Source organism: Solanum tuberosum, unplaced genomic scaffold (genome assembly GCF_000226075.1).
Source record: "Solanum tuberosum cultivar DM 1-3 516 R44 unplaced genomic scaffold, SolTub_3.0 scf00482, whole genome shotgun sequence".
Taxonomy (NCBI): domain Eukaryota; kingdom Viridiplantae; phylum Streptophyta; class Magnoliopsida; order Solanales; family Solanaceae; genus Solanum; species Solanum tuberosum.
In genome coordinates this window covers 84,096-101,749 of record NW_006239402.1, presented here as the reverse complement: position 1 = coordinate 101,749, position 17,654 = coordinate 84,096, and the positions used below count along the sequence as shown (strand labels likewise).

The 17,654-nt window shown below is 29.3% G+C and overlaps 1 protein-coding gene across 1 annotated transcript; it reads right to left on the bottom strand.

Moving 5' to 3' along the window:
* Positions 1-6,364: 6,364 nt before the first annotated feature.
* LOC102589520 (transcription factor TCP14) lies at positions 6,365-8,244 on the bottom strand. Its single transcript, XM_006364123.2, has 2 exons — positions 7,737-8,244; positions 6,365-7,656 (listed from the first exon to the last, which is right to left on the bottom strand). The coding sequence occupies exons 1-2, from the start codon at positions 8,043-8,045 to the stop codon at positions 6,721-6,723; spliced, it is 1,245 nt and encodes a 414-aa protein (XP_006364185.1). The 5' UTR covers positions 8,046-8,244; the 3' UTR covers positions 6,365-6,720.
* Between the last annotated feature and the right edge of the window lie 9,410 nt (positions 8,245-17,654).

The following is a 17,654-nucleotide window of genomic DNA, read 5'->3' as shown; positions in this document are numbered from 1 at the left end:
ATTTCACTAAATTTTCAGCATTTCTATACATTGTATAAAATGTGAATTGTATTGTATATATAGTACATACGCCCTAAATATTTTATAAAGAAAATCTCTAAATAGTTGAACGTAATATTTTTAAAATGATTTTTTTTACATAGTCTTTCTAACCATCGGAATCTACTGTATAAATATTTTAAAACTTAGTATTGTTGCAAGTCAATTTACTTGATGATGCAAAAAACATATAAACTAACAACACACAAAATTTAAATCCTGAGAATAGATTCATTTTCTATCCATATTTTTATTCTTTTTAGGTAACTTTGATCTTCTCGTCGTGACCAAGACATGAACAAATTTAAAATATTTTTTTATTGGTTCTATCAGTTTCTTAACAAAAATATATTGAAGGATGATTCATGTTATTTTTTGGATGGTATAAGAATGTTGTTTTGCTCACTTAGATAATATAAGAATGTACATTAGATTTGAGTCATAGTTGAGGAATAATTTTAGCCAAAAACTCGAAGTTTATATTATATAATATAGTATTGATCAGTGACTTAACGCCACAAAATCAATAAATAGTTTGACACTCTGGCCATGGTTGATGAGTTTCTTGGTTCTGAACAGTATATATATAATTACTGTTCTAAATTAAATGTTTATGACAAGAGTTCTGACTTCTGAACGACAGTAATAAAAATTGAAAGAAACATTAATGGAGTGTAAGGTTTGGGAAAATATGCCATTAAGGGTGTGTTAGCCTGTTGGGTATGGAGGAAAATGTTTTTGGTCTTTTCATTTTTTATTGAGTAAATTTTATGAAAAAATATTTTTTCGAGAAAAATAATTTTTTTTAGAAATGAGAAAAAATGATTTCTTTAGTAGAAATATGAAATACAAGTCTCAAAAGCGATAATATTTCATATTAACTGTGTCATTTTTATCCTCGAACACACCCTATCTCTCCTCAACTCACGCAGTGACGGAGCCAAAATTTTCAATAAGAGGGGTCAAAATCTGACGAAGTAAACACACGAACTAGTCGAAGGGGTTCAATATCTATTATATATACCTAAAAAATAATTTTAACCATGTATATATTGTAATATTTTCCTTCGAAGGGGGTTCGGATGAACCCCCTAAGAACAAGCTAGCTCCGCCCCTGATTACTCACGTAACCTTCCATCCCCACACCACAACTCCTACCCCCAAGCTCCCATATTATTAAACTAGCTAGATTAAATATAATTTTTTAAAATAATACTTTTTATTTAGATATAAAAGAAACAAAAAATAAAATAATATACCTATCAATTTTCGTAAAAGATATTTTCTTTCGTACCGAACACACTTGGAAGGATAAGTGGTATGTGATATGGCATCTTCTACTGTCTTGTACCTTTTTACAATCATAGTGTTGCAGCTGCCATTCTTACACTCTTCGATCAGTGGGGTATATGTATCACTTTCTACTTAAATGATATATTCCATCCAATCAAATATTTGAATTAATCAGATCGATCGGTAAGTTTTGAATAGTAAATATAAAATAATTAAAGAAAATATATATGTATAGAACTTATTTGAGCTAGCTGATCCAACAGTAGAGTGACTATTACTTTCAATCAGGAAAAAAAATGAGCAAGAAAAAGTATGTTGATAAGTATCTAGAACTGAAAATAATTTATAAATATTGATAAATTAATTTTATAAACAAGCAATTACATGATTGAATAAAAATGTTGAACAAAATATTAGTCAATATAAGCGACTAAGATATCCTTAAACCTATCTACAAAAAAGTATATTTACATAAAAAGAAAATAAGAATAATGAAAATAAAATAGAGAAATAAATTAAAAATATGTTTTAGGAAGAGTATTTCAAAGATCATATATAAATCAAAAGTGTTTATAAATTGAGGGTAACGAACTTATAATTTTTAGCTGATTTTTTTATTTATAAACCCTTCGACTTGTAACTTTTATTTTTATTTTTGCGTTTACCAAATACACAAATAAATCATAAAATTACTTAGGCATACACCCTCATGCTCTCCCACATTTTCTTTTCTATTTTTGTGTGTAAGAGAGAGCGGGCAAATCAATAAAAAAAAGAGACAAAAAAGCTATCAAAATACCAAAAGTAAGTGAGCTATCAACTTCATTTAATTATATTGGGAATCATATAAGAATGGGAGATCATATGGCCAAATTTAGCAAAATTTATGTGTAATTAGCAAACTTAAAATCAATCCCCCACACCAATTTGGTTTGCCAACTTGCTGGATTATAAGCTAATTAATTCCAAAAAGAAGACAATGGCTGGATGTTTGGTTTAATTTTGGATGGTCTAAATGTATACTATTCAAAGGGGTTACAAGATTTTCTTTAAGGGACCACTTTGTTGTACCTTATGGTTTCAACCCATGTGCTATTATTTTTTGTACAACCATGACCAAATTTTCTATATTGATATTATGGAAGCAGTGACAAACCAAATTATTACCCCTCACAGCCACAGACATCTAATTTCACCTAACTGAAAATTTCCAGTTCTTGCCCCCTTTCACAGGCCAGACTACTTGCTATAATGCCAATCTATACTATTGTATTATTGAAAGTTTTAGTTTGTACCTTCTTGTTTCAATTTGGTTGTACATCATATGTTTAAGACTACGAGATTCAAAAAATATCTTTTACTTTTTAAAACTCATGTATCAAATCAAAACCAAACTTATTAATTAAAACAAGGGAGTATGTGAAGTTCAATCGGAGCACTTCAAAGAGGAAAAAACATCAATAAGTGAAGTTTAAGACGATATATACTTGATTTGAATTTTGAAAAATAAAATAAAATTAGAAGTGTATTTGAAGTTGAATTTTAAGAGGGTTTAAATGTTGAAGTTGTGTTCTACGTACATAAAATTCACTTATAAATACTGATGATGGCCAAATCATTGTTTGCATAGTGAACTTTAGTATATTTGTAAATATTTGTGATCAGATCAACATATACTCTCAGAGTCTGTTGTTTTAACTAACGCGGTATATGTTTTTCACGCAGTATCTGTACTTAAAACGAATCATATATAGTTTTGCATGTACTTGGTAAGAAAGAGAGATTGGTAAATATTGACACTTTTAATTTTCTCCAACAATGTCTTCCCCATGACAGATAAGTTTTTTTCCCCTAAAAAGTTATGGTTGAAGATGCCAACTGTTATAATTCTCTTTAGTGGTTTCAAGGTCCACCACATACTTTTGGATTCACTCAACAGCCAAAAGAAGGGACTTTGGCTTTTATCATTTATTTCACATTTGAAAAGGCAACTGATTAAATAATACACAGACCTTTGTGAAACAATAGAATATGCACGTATGAGAGGAAATACGTAGCTGCAAGGGAAACTTTTTTCCATTTATACTTTAAAAAAAAAGTTTTTCTTCTGCCAAAATTACAAAAGGATTGCAATAAAATCCGTATTTTTTTTGGATAGAAACTAAAATATCATGAGATTCACACAAAATTATGTTTCATGCAATTTAAACCAAGTGTTTTGGAAATTATGGCCAGATCTAGTTACCTAGTACCTATGATGGTATGAGTCTATGAGATATCAGTCATTAATAGATATGAGATATTCAGTGAAATTAATCAAGATAAATATATGAGCTTGTCTAACCATCATCATTCGAAAAAAACTACTCCCTCCGTTTCATTTTATGTGAGGTAGTTTGACTCGGTACGGAGTTTAAGATAGAGATGATGACTTTTAAAACTTGTGGTCCAAAATGAATGATTGAAATTTGTGTGGCTGTAAATCATTTCATTAAGGGTAAAATAAACATTTTATAGTTAAATTGTTACTTAATATAGAAATGTGTCATTCTTTTTGGAACTGACTAAAAAGGAAAGTAAGTCACATAAATTGGGATAGAGGGAGTAGTTATTAATTCTACTCTAACTACTAAAATAAGTTAAAATTCATCTTTATTCAACTATTATGTTTTGATAAAAGTAATTGTTACCTTTAAATTGATTATTAGCAGGAAATCTTTTTAGGAAAGTAGAGAGGGTAGTTGTCCAACAAAGTCTAACGCAGTACAATTTCCTGTATTCATTAGATTCACAATATAATGACTCTGATCATATGATGGAATGGGATGTGATATATTAGTGTTTTATCCCTTTGAACATCAACTTTTTATCCGGACTTTTTTACACAGTTTAACTTTAGTTTCTTTTTGGTACTAACTGAATAGTGAATATTCTTCAACTTAGAACTTGCTTATCGATCAAAACTGTGAAATTACATGACCATCTCATCTAAAATCTCAACTTGTTAGAAATATTACTTGCTCTTTATTTATATAATTATATTTAATAAGTAACAATTTACATTTCTTGATTTGCATGTTCTTACACACGTTTACCCAGTGCGCACAAAATGCCTATCCGTAGGCAAATGTTTTAACTGTATACTGAATACCTTTTTTTTAATCTACTTATATTTTTATATATTTTTTGAACAAAAGCTTGAGGGTAAAGTGTTGTGATTTATGATGGGAGACATTTGGTGATGCAAGAAACTCATCTTTAATACTCAATACGCATTTCTCTCAAACTAATCATTCAGCTGAGCCCATTAACAGAGGGCCCACTTAAGCATGAACGGTCCAGATCATTGAAGGTGTGGGCCAAGTCCAGTGGGGTCATTTAAACCCACCACCGATCTTTATGTGCCAGGCCAGCAATGTTCACTATTGGTATTATTTATTCACTTTCATTTTTTGTCTATAAGATAGAATGATTCTTATTAAAGATTATTTTGATACATTCTACGTATCTTTAATTTAAGATCATAAATTTTAAAAAGTTAATTTATTTTTTGAAGTTTAATGTCAAACAAATTGAAACGGAAGGAGTATAAAAAAGAAGAGGAATGATCCACCTGTTTGTCAGTGATACCAATCGTACATTGGTTTAGGAGGATGACCAACATGTGGGCCTCACCACCTGAGCCAACATCTGGACCTGATAAGGTATGGGGCCCCACCAATCTCGGCCCATATCTCTCAAATTACTTTTACTTTTATTTTTTTTCTAATTTTAAAACTAGAAAAGAAAAAAATAATAATCATACTTTTGTTGTTTGTTATGAAAGCAGAGTAATTAATGGGAATACCAAAATTTCTTGCCACAAATACTTCTCCAACATTAAAGGGTTAGCAAGACTATTCTATACCTAGCGACTAGCGTTAATTACAGGCTTCAAGTCATAGGTCTTGTCGAGAATTTAAGGGTGATGTTTAAAAAAGAATAATCTAATTTGGCTAGATACGAAGTTTAAAAAAAAAAAAAAATTAAAAATTACAATCTTGTGGTCCTATAATAAAATTATGTCAAATATATATAAATATCTTTTAATCTTGTGGCCTGAAAGATGTCGCGTAGAAAGTTGATATTAAAATGTTACCAAGAAAATAATATGGGCCATTCCTTTTTAAATAGATTAAAAAGGAAAGTATCTCATATTTTGTTTAAACAAAGAGAGAGCAATTCATTTGCAAGTTTAAAGTTAAATATTGTACTTATAATATAAAAATATTTAATTAATTTAGCTAAGATAGATAATTACAATTAATATTTAGTAGAATAAGCTTTAATTTTATGCTCGGATAAAAATAGTAATTAACTGTTATTATTAGTTAAGTTACATTAATAATGCAAAAATATAATATTGTATTTAACTTATCATATCAAGTAAAACCTTATTAATTTCAGTTCTTAAGAGTTTACGTTATATGTTTATAAAGATTGCGTTTCTTGATTTCTTATAGAAGATTGCTCTCCATTTTTTAAGGTTACCAATTATGTTTATAATATCATCTTTTAATATGACTTGATAATGCAATTTAATATTACACAATCAATGAACATAACTTATTTTTATGACTCAAAATCATAAATTGTGGTAACACCTTATATTCCCTTCTTTCAATTTAAAAAAAATTACTTCTATATATGTCCGATAGTGTGAAAAATATTATTTTGCATTGTCAATAGAAATTAAACTCATCTTTTTATGATAAGAGCACGGCAAAATTAATTAATTTTTTCCTTGAAAAATAGTAGTAATAATTGGGAATAAGGAAAGAAATTACAAAGTAGGGCATCAAACTCTCACCGATATAGTGTAATTTCATATAACAAATCAATCAGCTATCGAGATTTCCCGCGTCAAGGGTTATTTGGGACTTGGGAGTTTCCATAATTTAAACTCAAACAAGTGAAAAATCTTTACTACTGTAGATGTTAATTTGCAAGTCAGCAAAGGGTTAAATGCTTATGACATGACATAATCCATATCCAGAACAAATTAACTTACTGTAATAATGTTTGTACATGTAACTTTAGAAGAAAGATAAAAAAGAACAATCAAATGATGATGAATAGCAAACGACTCTAAAATTGGAAAAACAATTCAGAGAAATTTTGACAAAATCACTCATCAAATACTCCTTCTTCTGTTAAAACTGTGGCCTCTTCAAACTCGTAAGGCAAATTAATCACACGATAAAAAAGGTGAAGAAAGAAAAAAGAATGTTCAGAACAAATTTAACAACAAAAAAGAAAAATATAAGGAACTTTAAACATCCAAACTTACAAAACACAAGTTGGGAAAGAATGGATGAATTTGATGATCAATCAATCAGCAGTCTATAGCTATGAATGATGGCTCGTTGTATCGTGCCGATCATCCGTGCCACCGCCGTGATGCGAATGGGACCCACTCGCCTGAGATTCCGATACACCGCCACCACCTCTATACGGATTTAGTCCGGCAAACATGCCTAATTGACCTTCTCCCAATCCATTATTACCGCCGCCACCGCTACTGCCGCCGCCTAGTTGCTGACTAGGCAAAAGCGCAACTGGAGTGGGAAAATTCATAAATTGCAATCCACTTGGCATTGTGCCTCTATACAAAGCAGCTGCTGCACCAGAATTGCTTACTGATTGAAACGGCCAAATCGGATCGCCTCCCATCACTTGGTTACTAGGAATCGGATTCGTCACCATCCAAAAATTAGCCGGAATTGAAGAATGGCCTGTTGGCATCGGACCAGTACTCGACTGTAGCAAATAGCTTCCCATTTGCTGTTGTTGTTGATGCTGCTGCTGCTCCAAATCTAAATCTGACCTTCGTTTCCTACTTAAATTATCCTCCGCCGGACTCGACTCCGTTAAATCGATTGAATTGTCACGCAATTCAGGCTTTGTTTGTAACTGCATATTAGGGCTTAAATTCGCCGACTGAAAATTCAACAACGTAGTAGCTGAAGTATCAGTCGACAATCCAATTCCCGGAGGAAATAGCCCTCGTCGTTGTGAGAGCGAAAAATTCGGATTGAAATATGAAGATCGTAGCTGTGAAGGTACTGACATGCTGGAGCCTGAGCTACGTAGTGAAATATTAAGCGACGTGAAGTTTGCTGGAATTGTACCGGTTCCTGTAGCGGCGATTACTGATGGTTCCGCTTGTTGAAGTAGCCACTCTATGGTTTCACCATCGGATTTATGACCGAGTTCCCGTGTGAGCTGAAAAACCCTAGCTGCACAAAGCGCAGGCATGCGGATACGTCTGCCACGACCATCAACCTATCAACACAAAATATAAATAAGTAATTAATTCAATATTCTAACTGTTTAAGCTTTTAGATGAGATAAATACAACAAACCTTAGTATGGCGGTCTTTGGTGGAGGTTCGCTTTGGGGGCGGCTTTTTAGATGTATCGGCACCAGAAGCTGAGATTTGAAGAGTTGAAGTTGTTGATCGAGGTGTATTATTAGGATTTGTATGAGTATTATCTGTGTTTGAAATGGCAAGAGAAGTAGTATAAGCAGCTGCAGCGTTGGATGAACTGGAACAAGCTTCGTCTTCTTTTTTCTCAAGTAATTGGAACGGAAAAGTCGCGATAGGGCGGTGATTGTGTTGGTGATGGTGTTGGTGGTGTTGGTGGAGATGATCATCACCTCCTCCATCCATGTTCACAAAGTAGTAATGACTAAAAACTCGCTCTTAAAAAAAATTAAAATGAGCCCCTTCTTTCTCTTTTTTTTTCTCACTAGGCAGGCCAAGTTCTTTTTATGAGAAAATAGTGACAGACACTATATTTAATTCTTTGTGGGTCTGTGTATGTTTCTTTCTCTCTCTTTGAATGAATGAAATGAAACAAAATGTTCCCTTTTTATCTTAAAAAAAATTAAGTTCCTATTTGTATTAGCTGGGATGAATATGTCTCTTTCGAGTGTAGATAGTTGTATGGGATTTTCTTTAGGCATTTGACGTGTAACATGTGTTGGTTCGGATAAGAGGTGAAAGAGGGAGAGAAAAGCTTTAAGCATCAACGATAATGAGTGGGAATTATAAGCTTTAAACATTCAAGAAAAAAATTGAACAAAAGGAGAAAAAGGAAATTATTTGCTTTTGTTGGAGGCTACTTTTTTAATTTGCCTTTTTGACAAATATGCCTACAAAATAATCAAAGTAATAATTATACATATATTGCTGAATTTGATTTCGGTTTTTGGAGAAAATACTTTTAATTGTGGTTGGACAGAGCCTTTGGTTCAGACTCCACGTGAGGTGCTCTTTATATCATTCAATCCATAAAGACAATGGTGGCCAAAGGTGGGGTCCAATCCCAAGAGTCAATTTTTTTGATTACCCAGACAAATTTACTGTTTATTTTTTCTATTTCTAATCAATATTACATGAATTATATATAGATGGGTTATTTTTAATTTAAAATTTTATACTAATAATTATTTAGATTAATTTTTTGGAAATAAAAATGGAGAGACTTGTAAAGAGAAGATTTTATCAATCAAAGGTACATAGGATCCATTTACTTCATTCATGTAATCATTTCCATTTGCCTTTGGCTCTTTGCCTTTTGTTCTCAACCTTTACCTTCTTTGGGATTCCTCCAATTATTTTCCCTCCTCTTTCATCTAAGTCTATTGCTCTTTGGATCTAATCCTATGCTACCTACTCTCCCCCTATATCCAGGTCTTCAGATTATTTCTTCTATTACAAAAGAAAAATGTTCAAATATTTCATTGAATTTGAAAAAAAACTTATTTATATTCTTCGTTAAAAGTTTTGGTTCATGTCATTATCGTTTGAGCAAAGACTCATTCATACTATTATTTATTAATTGAAAATAATTTCACTTTTGCAAAATCATTTTTTACATATGGTCAGTTATGATTCGATTACTTTATTAATTAAATTTATCTTTTTTAAAGGGAAAGGATCAAATATATCATCAAACTTAGAGAAAAGTCTCATTTATGTTATTCATTAAAAGTTTAGTTTATCTATGTCATTTCAGTTAACATATAAGGACATTAATGAGTTTTTTCTCAAATGAAAGCGGATAGATGAGCCAATTTTTACGGAGAGACAGAAGAATGATAGCTGAAGGTGGGTCGGTTTTGTGTTATATATGTATTGCCGGTGCTTTAATTAGCATGGTGACACCCTACTTCATATATATATATATATACACGCACCTTTTTGGGTGGGTATATATTTTTCTACTATATATATAGGATGGAGATGTTAAAAGATTTTACATGATCAGATCATTTAAAAGTCAATTAGAAGCAATTATTTATACAAACATGCATGAGTAATTGATAGCTTTTAAAAAATTGAAATGCATTCTTCTACGAGGAAAGAAAAAAGTATATATATATATATATATATAAGAAAATAACTTTTAAACTTTATAGTATGAGGAATGGTATTGGTATGGGTGTAAGACCGGCAGCTATGGAGAGAAGCACCTTTCAAATGCTTGTTTAACAATACCTAGGTAAACACCCTCTATATTATATAATCAAGAGTGGAGCTGAGTGGGGTTCATGGGTTCAGATGAACTCAATAGCTTTTCTATAGATCCTATATTTGTATTAGAAGATTAAATAAATATATATGTATATAAACACGTGAATTTCTAACAAAACTAATTGATGATTCAGTAGTGAGGAAGGGGTCGTGGAAATGTTTTCCACGCTAGAGTCGTGGGTTGGGAACCTCACTATCAACAAAAGTTTAAAAAAAAAACACGTTTTGCAATATTTTTCTCTTCTGTCCTAAAATTTAGAACCCCAAACTTCTAATCCTGGCTCCTCTGAATTTATAATTATAATTTATATATATACGTAAAGCATTTTTTAAATAATATTAGGAAGTAAATTCAGTCTGTACGTTGTTGACATATTTGGTAAGTATTATATTATAGAGTCCGGAGCCTAAAGGGCAAAAAAAATGGTCAAAAATTCCAAAAGGGCACATCACTTTTTATTTTAGCCAAAAGGGCAAAATCGCTGCCTCAGCAGCGATTTTGTAAAAAAAAATTAAAAAAAATTATTTTTTATTAAAAATCGCTGCTGTGGCAGCGATTTTGTAAAAAAAAATTAAAAAAAATTATTTTTTATTAAAAATCGCTGCTGTGGCAGCGATTTTGTAAAAAAAAATTAAAAAAAATTATTTTTTATTAAAAATCGCTGCTGTGGCAGCGATTTTGTAAAAAAAAATTAAAAAAAATTATTTTTTATTAAAAATCGCTGCTGTGGCAGCGATTTTGTAAAAAAAAATTAAAAAAAATTATTTTTTATTAAAAATCGCTGCTGTGGCAGCGATTTTGTAAAAAAAAATTAAAAAAAATTATTTTTTATTAAAAATCGCTGCTGTGGCAGCGATTTTGTAAAAAAAAATTAAAAAAAATTATTTTTTATTAAAAATCGCTGCTGTGGCAGCGATTTTGTAAAAAAAAATATTTTTTTAAAAAATTAAAAATCGCCGCCTTTTTTTTTTTAAAAAAAAAAAAAAGCAGCGATTTTTAATTTTTTAAAAAAATATTTTTTTTTACAAAATCGCTGCCAGGGCAGCGATTTTGTCATTTTGTCGGAGGAAAATCGCTGCTGACGCAGCGATTTTGCCCTTTTGGCTAAAATAAAAAGTGATGTGCCCTTTTGGAATTTTTGACCATTTTTTTTGCCATTTAGGCTCTGGACTCTTATATTATATATACATTTTTCATTCTACTTTTTTCTCCCAAGTCCCAGCAGGCAGCAGGGGACCTCTACAAGTCAATTTTTGCCGCAATAAGGTCAAAATAAAATCGATCTTTCTTTATTTTGATCTAACCTTAGTTTAGTAGAGTGCTACTAATTGATATATATGCTATAGAGGAAGTATATACGTAAAATATATATTAATTAAGGTAAAGGAGGTATGAGTTATGACTCCATATGTCCTTGTTGTATAAAGTCTCCCTCCATTTTATTTATACGAATGTGTTTGATTTGGCATAAAATTTAAAAATAAAAGTTTTTTTTTGAAATTTATGGTATTAAAGAAAGGAGAAATTATGCGGTTAAGCAAACATATAGTACTAGTTAATTAGGTAACATAATTATAGTTTGCATTAATTATAATTCGGAACTTACTTCCCTGCCCTCTCTCGCTCGCCTCTCTCCTCCCTCTTTCAATCTCACTCGTCACTCTCTTCCCTATAACATGTAGCTACGAATCATAATTATCAAACTATAACTATGGAGCATAATTAAGCTATTTTTGAGTGACTATATGTAAAATTCCCCTTAAAGAAACACACACACATATATATCACATAAATTAGGATAAAGTAAGCATATAACATTTCTCATTAGTTATTAATTCCTTGTAGTGTATTTCAGTCTAATTTCCTAACTGTATACATTTAATTAAGGTGATTTTTATTTGAAGAAAAAGACCTAAAATCCAACAGAAGTCGAAGTCTGAAAAGTTTTGCTGTTTGTTGAGTCAATAATTAACGCTAGCAATTAGCAATAGCTAAACCATATTAACATGTGATAAATATGTTATTCAAATTATTGAATAGCATGAAGTACGTGCATCGGACATTGATATATGGTGACTCTAGGGTGGTGCTTAGTGTTAGAAAAAATCAACAAAACTACAGAAGAAAAATAAAGAGGAGTGAAGATAAACTTAGGGGTCGTTTGGTAGCTGGATAATGCCAAAGCTAATACATGGATAACTAGGTTATTCATGAGTATTAATTTTATACCATGTTTGGTTTGCAAATAGGATAAAAGTTATTCATGTAGTATTAATTTTGTACAATGTTTTGTTGGCAGATTTTTAAATGTTGTATAAAAGTTATTCATGTATTATTTTTATACGGTGTTTGATTGCCTTTTTTGTAATCCTACATAATTAATACTTATATAACTTATGAGGGAATCTATGTATAATTTATGCGGGATAAAAGGTGGAATACGTTATGGGGTATTAGTTATATATGTATTAAAATGGTAAATTACACATTCACCCCCTATTAATTTACTCTTATATATATACTAGACGTCGGTGCCCGTGCTAGCACGGGCCCAATATGTATCATTTTTTGTTTCAATTTATGTGACAAAGACAAAATTAAAGAGTTAATCAAACTTTAATATTAATTTAAAATAGTTTAAATTTTTAATTATTGTTAACTATGGTAAAATTTTTTTATTGTCTTTTAACATTCTAAATTGCTAATTATTGTTGTATGATTTGTAATATCTTTATGCAATTTTGTAAATAATAAAGGTTATTTCTTCTTTCTCAATTTATGTGGTACTAACAAAATTTCGAGATTCAATTATTTTTTTTTGTCTTTAAAATATTCTATTGTTAATTACTGTAAATTATTGTACTTTCTAAGTAATTTTCAAATAAAATATATTATTTCATTTGTCCAATTTATGTGCCACCGATAAAATTTGAAGAGTTAATCAGATCTTTTACATATTTTTATATCTTTTGAATATTTAAGTAAATAATTATTGTGATTTATAATATTTTATACAATTATTTAAAAAAAATTAAACAACAAACAAAACGAATTCATCATAGGAAAATTACCAAAGCATCCTTGAATACATCAATAATGGGTCCCACTTTTTGTTTAAAAAAATATGCATATTGGGAGGATATTTTTGTACAAAGTGGAAATAGAATAAGTATAAAGCATTAAAGTCTTTTAAAATTTTAAATTGTTAATTCTTATTGTATGATTTGTAATACTTTTACGCCATTTTCAAATAATAGAGGTCATTTCTTCTTTCTCAATTTATGAAGTACTAAGAAAATTTTGAGATTCAATCAATTTTTTTTGTCTTTGAAATATTTCTAGCTGTTAATTACTGTAATTTATAGTACTTTCTAAGAAATTTTCAAATAATATATATTATTTCATTTGTCCCAATTTATGTGTCACCGGTAAAATTTGAAGAGTCAATCAGATCTTTTATATATTTTTATATCTTTTAAATATTTAAGTAATTAATTATCGTGATTCATAATATTTTATACAATTATTTAGTATAGTAAAATAAATTTAAAAGAAACAAACAAAACGAATTCATCATAGGAAATTACCAAAGCATCCTTCAATACATCAATAATGGATCTGACTTTTTGTTTTTAAGAAATTGCACATTCGAAGGATATTTTTGTCCAAAGTGGAAATATTGTGTAAAAAATGTGTATTTATTGTGATTTTGAATGTTTTGTGGGGTAATAGGACGCACGCAAAGGTAAGATGTCACTTTGAAAATCTGGGATAACTTCAAGTATCACTTAATGTTTTTTCTCAAAATCTAATTTTCTTTCGTAAACTATGTGTCAGATCAAAATCAGATTAAAAAATTCAAAAGGAATGAGTAATAAATAGCTCATACAATGACATATTTATTATTTAACTAAATAATAAATATGTAACTAAAAATCTTGTTAGCTTTTGGTTGAAAGCTAACAAGATAGTTACAATGATAGTTGTATTGTGGCTTATTATATATATACTAGTAAAGAAAGCCCGGGCGCTGGCCGGGCCCAACATTAATAAAGTTATATTGTTACTCTCTCCGTCCCTTATTAGATGAGAATCTTACTAAAAATATTTTTTTCATATTATTTGAGCACTTATTAAATTAGGATAGAATTAATTAATTCTTTTCCATTTTACCCCTACAATTAATATGACCATTCCTATATTGTATGTGTATTTTTTGTAACTCATTTCAATGTGCATTGATATAAAGAAAGGGCAAAATGGTGAAGTCTTCCAATGTATTAATGATTTCTTAATCACCGTGTAAAGTTGGAAGTGCCCATCTAATATGGGACGGAGGGAGTATAGTTTATGTATTGTTATAAAATTAGTAAAGATTGTTATATTATATTTTGCTCATAAGTGAGCTAATATAGAAACTTATTTGTCATTTGTCTTTTTAATTTCAATTTTAAATAGCAAATAAATGTAGCGATAAGATTGAGGGTAGAAATGAAGCATATCTTTCTAAATTTAAGTAAAAATAAACAGAGTGGAAGAGTAGCGATAAGATTGAGGGTAGAAATGAAGCATATCTTTCTAAATTTAAGTAAAAATAAACAGAGTAGAAGTAACATTAGGGTTATCGATAGGACAATTCATTCGGTTATTTTTTAAAAAAATTATATCATTCAATTTTTCGGCTATTTTATAATGTATAACCAAAATTAAAATTTTAAAATCATCCCAATCCTAATTTATGTGACACAAGCAGTACAAAAATTAGTGTTTTTTTTTGTTGTCTTGTAGATATTTTAAGTTATTATTTATTGTAAATTATAGTACTTTTTATTAAAGTTTTTAATAACATATGTTACTTTTTATGTTTGAGAGTCAAACCAACTTTTTTTTATATGTCTTTTAATTTTATACGTGTTTTGTCCTTTTCCATTTTTAAAAACTAATGCTCTCTCCATTTCATTTTATATGTCATTTCTTTTTATAAATATATTGGTTATTCCCTCTTCTTATTGAAACACATGTTGACTTGTGGTGGTTGGTTATTCCCTCTTCTTATATAGTAATATATATATATATAAATATAAATTTATAACTAATCAAATAATTAATACATATAAAAAAGTGTACTACCATTTTTTTCTTTGAGTTTTTTGTCTTGATAAGTGCTTAATCTCTTTGCTTAAATTCTTGTTACTGGTTTTTTTATGTTAAGTATACAAGTTTTAATTATTTTGTTGCTTAAAATACAGGTTTCAATTTTTTAGTTATCTATTATTTAGTTTAATTTAAATTACATACTACTTAATTACTTAATCATATGGAATACAAATTACTTAATTACTTTTAATTATTTGTTATTTACTTTGCTATTTTTATCTATTGGTATTTATTTAATTTTAATGTATTATTTTTAAAGTTGGTTATTTTAATGGTTATAATAAATATTAGCTCACTAATAACTTTTGAAATTAAGAAATAAAAATTGACTCACTAATATATTGTAATCTCTACAAAACTAAACCTTGCATAACTAATATCTACATAACTAATACATGTATAGTTAAACCCTGCATAACTAATATATGTATAACTAAATCCGGCATAATTAATATATGTATAACTAAACCCTGCATAACTAATACATGTAACCTAAAAAAGAAACTATGAAAGAAAATATACTCTCTTTTTTTTTTATGAAAGAAAATATACAAAAATGTTTTAAATAGTTTTGGCGCTTAGAATTAATTGATGTTAAATGCACATTATTATTTAAGCAGCTTTCAAACCGTTAAAACATTTTTTTCACCCCTTCTTGAAACTCTCACTTTTTTGTGCGACTCTAACCCAGTCTAAGCATTTATTTACTACTTGAAATGAAAATAAGAAATTAATGATGAACTAAATTTTGTATTTAAATAACAAAAACCTCATGTCAATTCGATAATCCCTGTTAGCTACAGATTAGCACGAATTATAAAATGAAGGGGAAAAAAAAAAAAAAAATTGGAAAGGAAAAAAAGAAAAAAGACAAGTAATAGAAGCCAGTCTGTATCAATCAATTTATGTATGTTAAACTGTCAACTCTTGTTTGATGAATGTGTTGGATTGCATTTATTACTTTTAGATCCATTCCAATTTATTATCACATATCCATTCCAACTCTTAACTCTTTTTCCTCTGTTCCCATTGATATGTTACTACAAAACAAATTAATAATGGAATTTTCTTTAATTTCTTAATTAGTTTTTTCCAATTATAGAGGAACTCCCCTAAAAAAGTTTGACTTTGTAAATTTATTTTAAAATTTCAACTTCTAAAGGAGTCAAACTGTCAAAGGTATGAATATTGGGACTTCACTATTTCCTTTATTTGACCATATTGCTAGTTATGAATTTGGTGCCAAGATTCAAAAAAGGAGACTGCTAATTGAGATATGATAGAGATCTTTTTTTTTCTCTATAGTCCATGATGATGACAGTCCATTTTACTTGGAAAAAAAAATTGAAACAGGTATATAATCTAGCTAGTTCTAATTATAAAATTATTTCCTACGCTGAATGATTTATTGTCTGTCACGAAATTTATGTACATAGGATATGTGTACTGATCTAGCTATAGCGGAATATCAAGTGGCATCACATCTATTACCGGACAAGGATAATTTTGTCATCCTATGTGTTATTACGGTGACTAAATTAGTTCACGAGAATATGATTCGTCTAGTTAACATGTTCAAATTTGAGCAAATAACTTTAGTCATTTTGATCATCTTGATTAATTTAGCTCAGTGAAAAGTTAAATTGATTTGTGCTTGCATAAATTGACTAATGTGAGATCCAATAAAAAATTAAATATAATATTTTTTGTTTGATATGTTATATAATCATTTATAATGAAGAATAATTTTTTTATTAGGTAATTAAATAAGTTATAAGAAAACAAATCCAAAAATTAAAATTTAATATAAAGCGTTGTGTGAATTGGGCTATGAACTCAATGTTTAGCTCATGAATTCAACCTTTACTTCTGGACAGATCAATGATTGTTCCATTTATTAAAAACTCAGGCAATTTATAAATATTGATCCTTCCAGAGTTTGGATATATATATTACTTATATATAAGTTGTCAACATCGATCACTCAGAAATTGAGTGACGTTAACCTCTACAAGTAGAAGTGGCAAATAATAGAGTAATCAAGTTGATCTCATGATATGTTTCACAGGCAGGAGGAAGTGCAACATTAAACATGTAAAGCTTGTGTTTGATCTAAAACCAGCCCACCAAGTAAAGTTAAGAGAGTAACAATTGTATTTGTAGGGATGGAATTATGTGGGTGGGTGAAGGGACTAAAAGGACGTATCAAAATATATTATAGGGGTCCATAATATATACTTACTATATACTAATGGAGGTTGAAATGCATGCAGTGAGAGTACTACTAGCAGTAATTTTTTACAACATATTATCACGTGAAGCCAATTTGTGGACCTCTTGTCAATGTTGTTTTTTCTCACACCATAACCTTTGTGTGAAGAAATAAGCAAAATGTGATAAGTAAAAATGAATGAACATAGAACTCAAAAGTTGTTTTTTCTCATACCATATAAAGTTATATATGTATCGCGTAAAAATATTAGGTTTAGATGAACCTGGTATTATCTCCCGTAAATTGTAATGGCTACAGCTTTCTCACTTCAATTAATTCACTCACAAATTTCATTTTCATAAGTGCATCT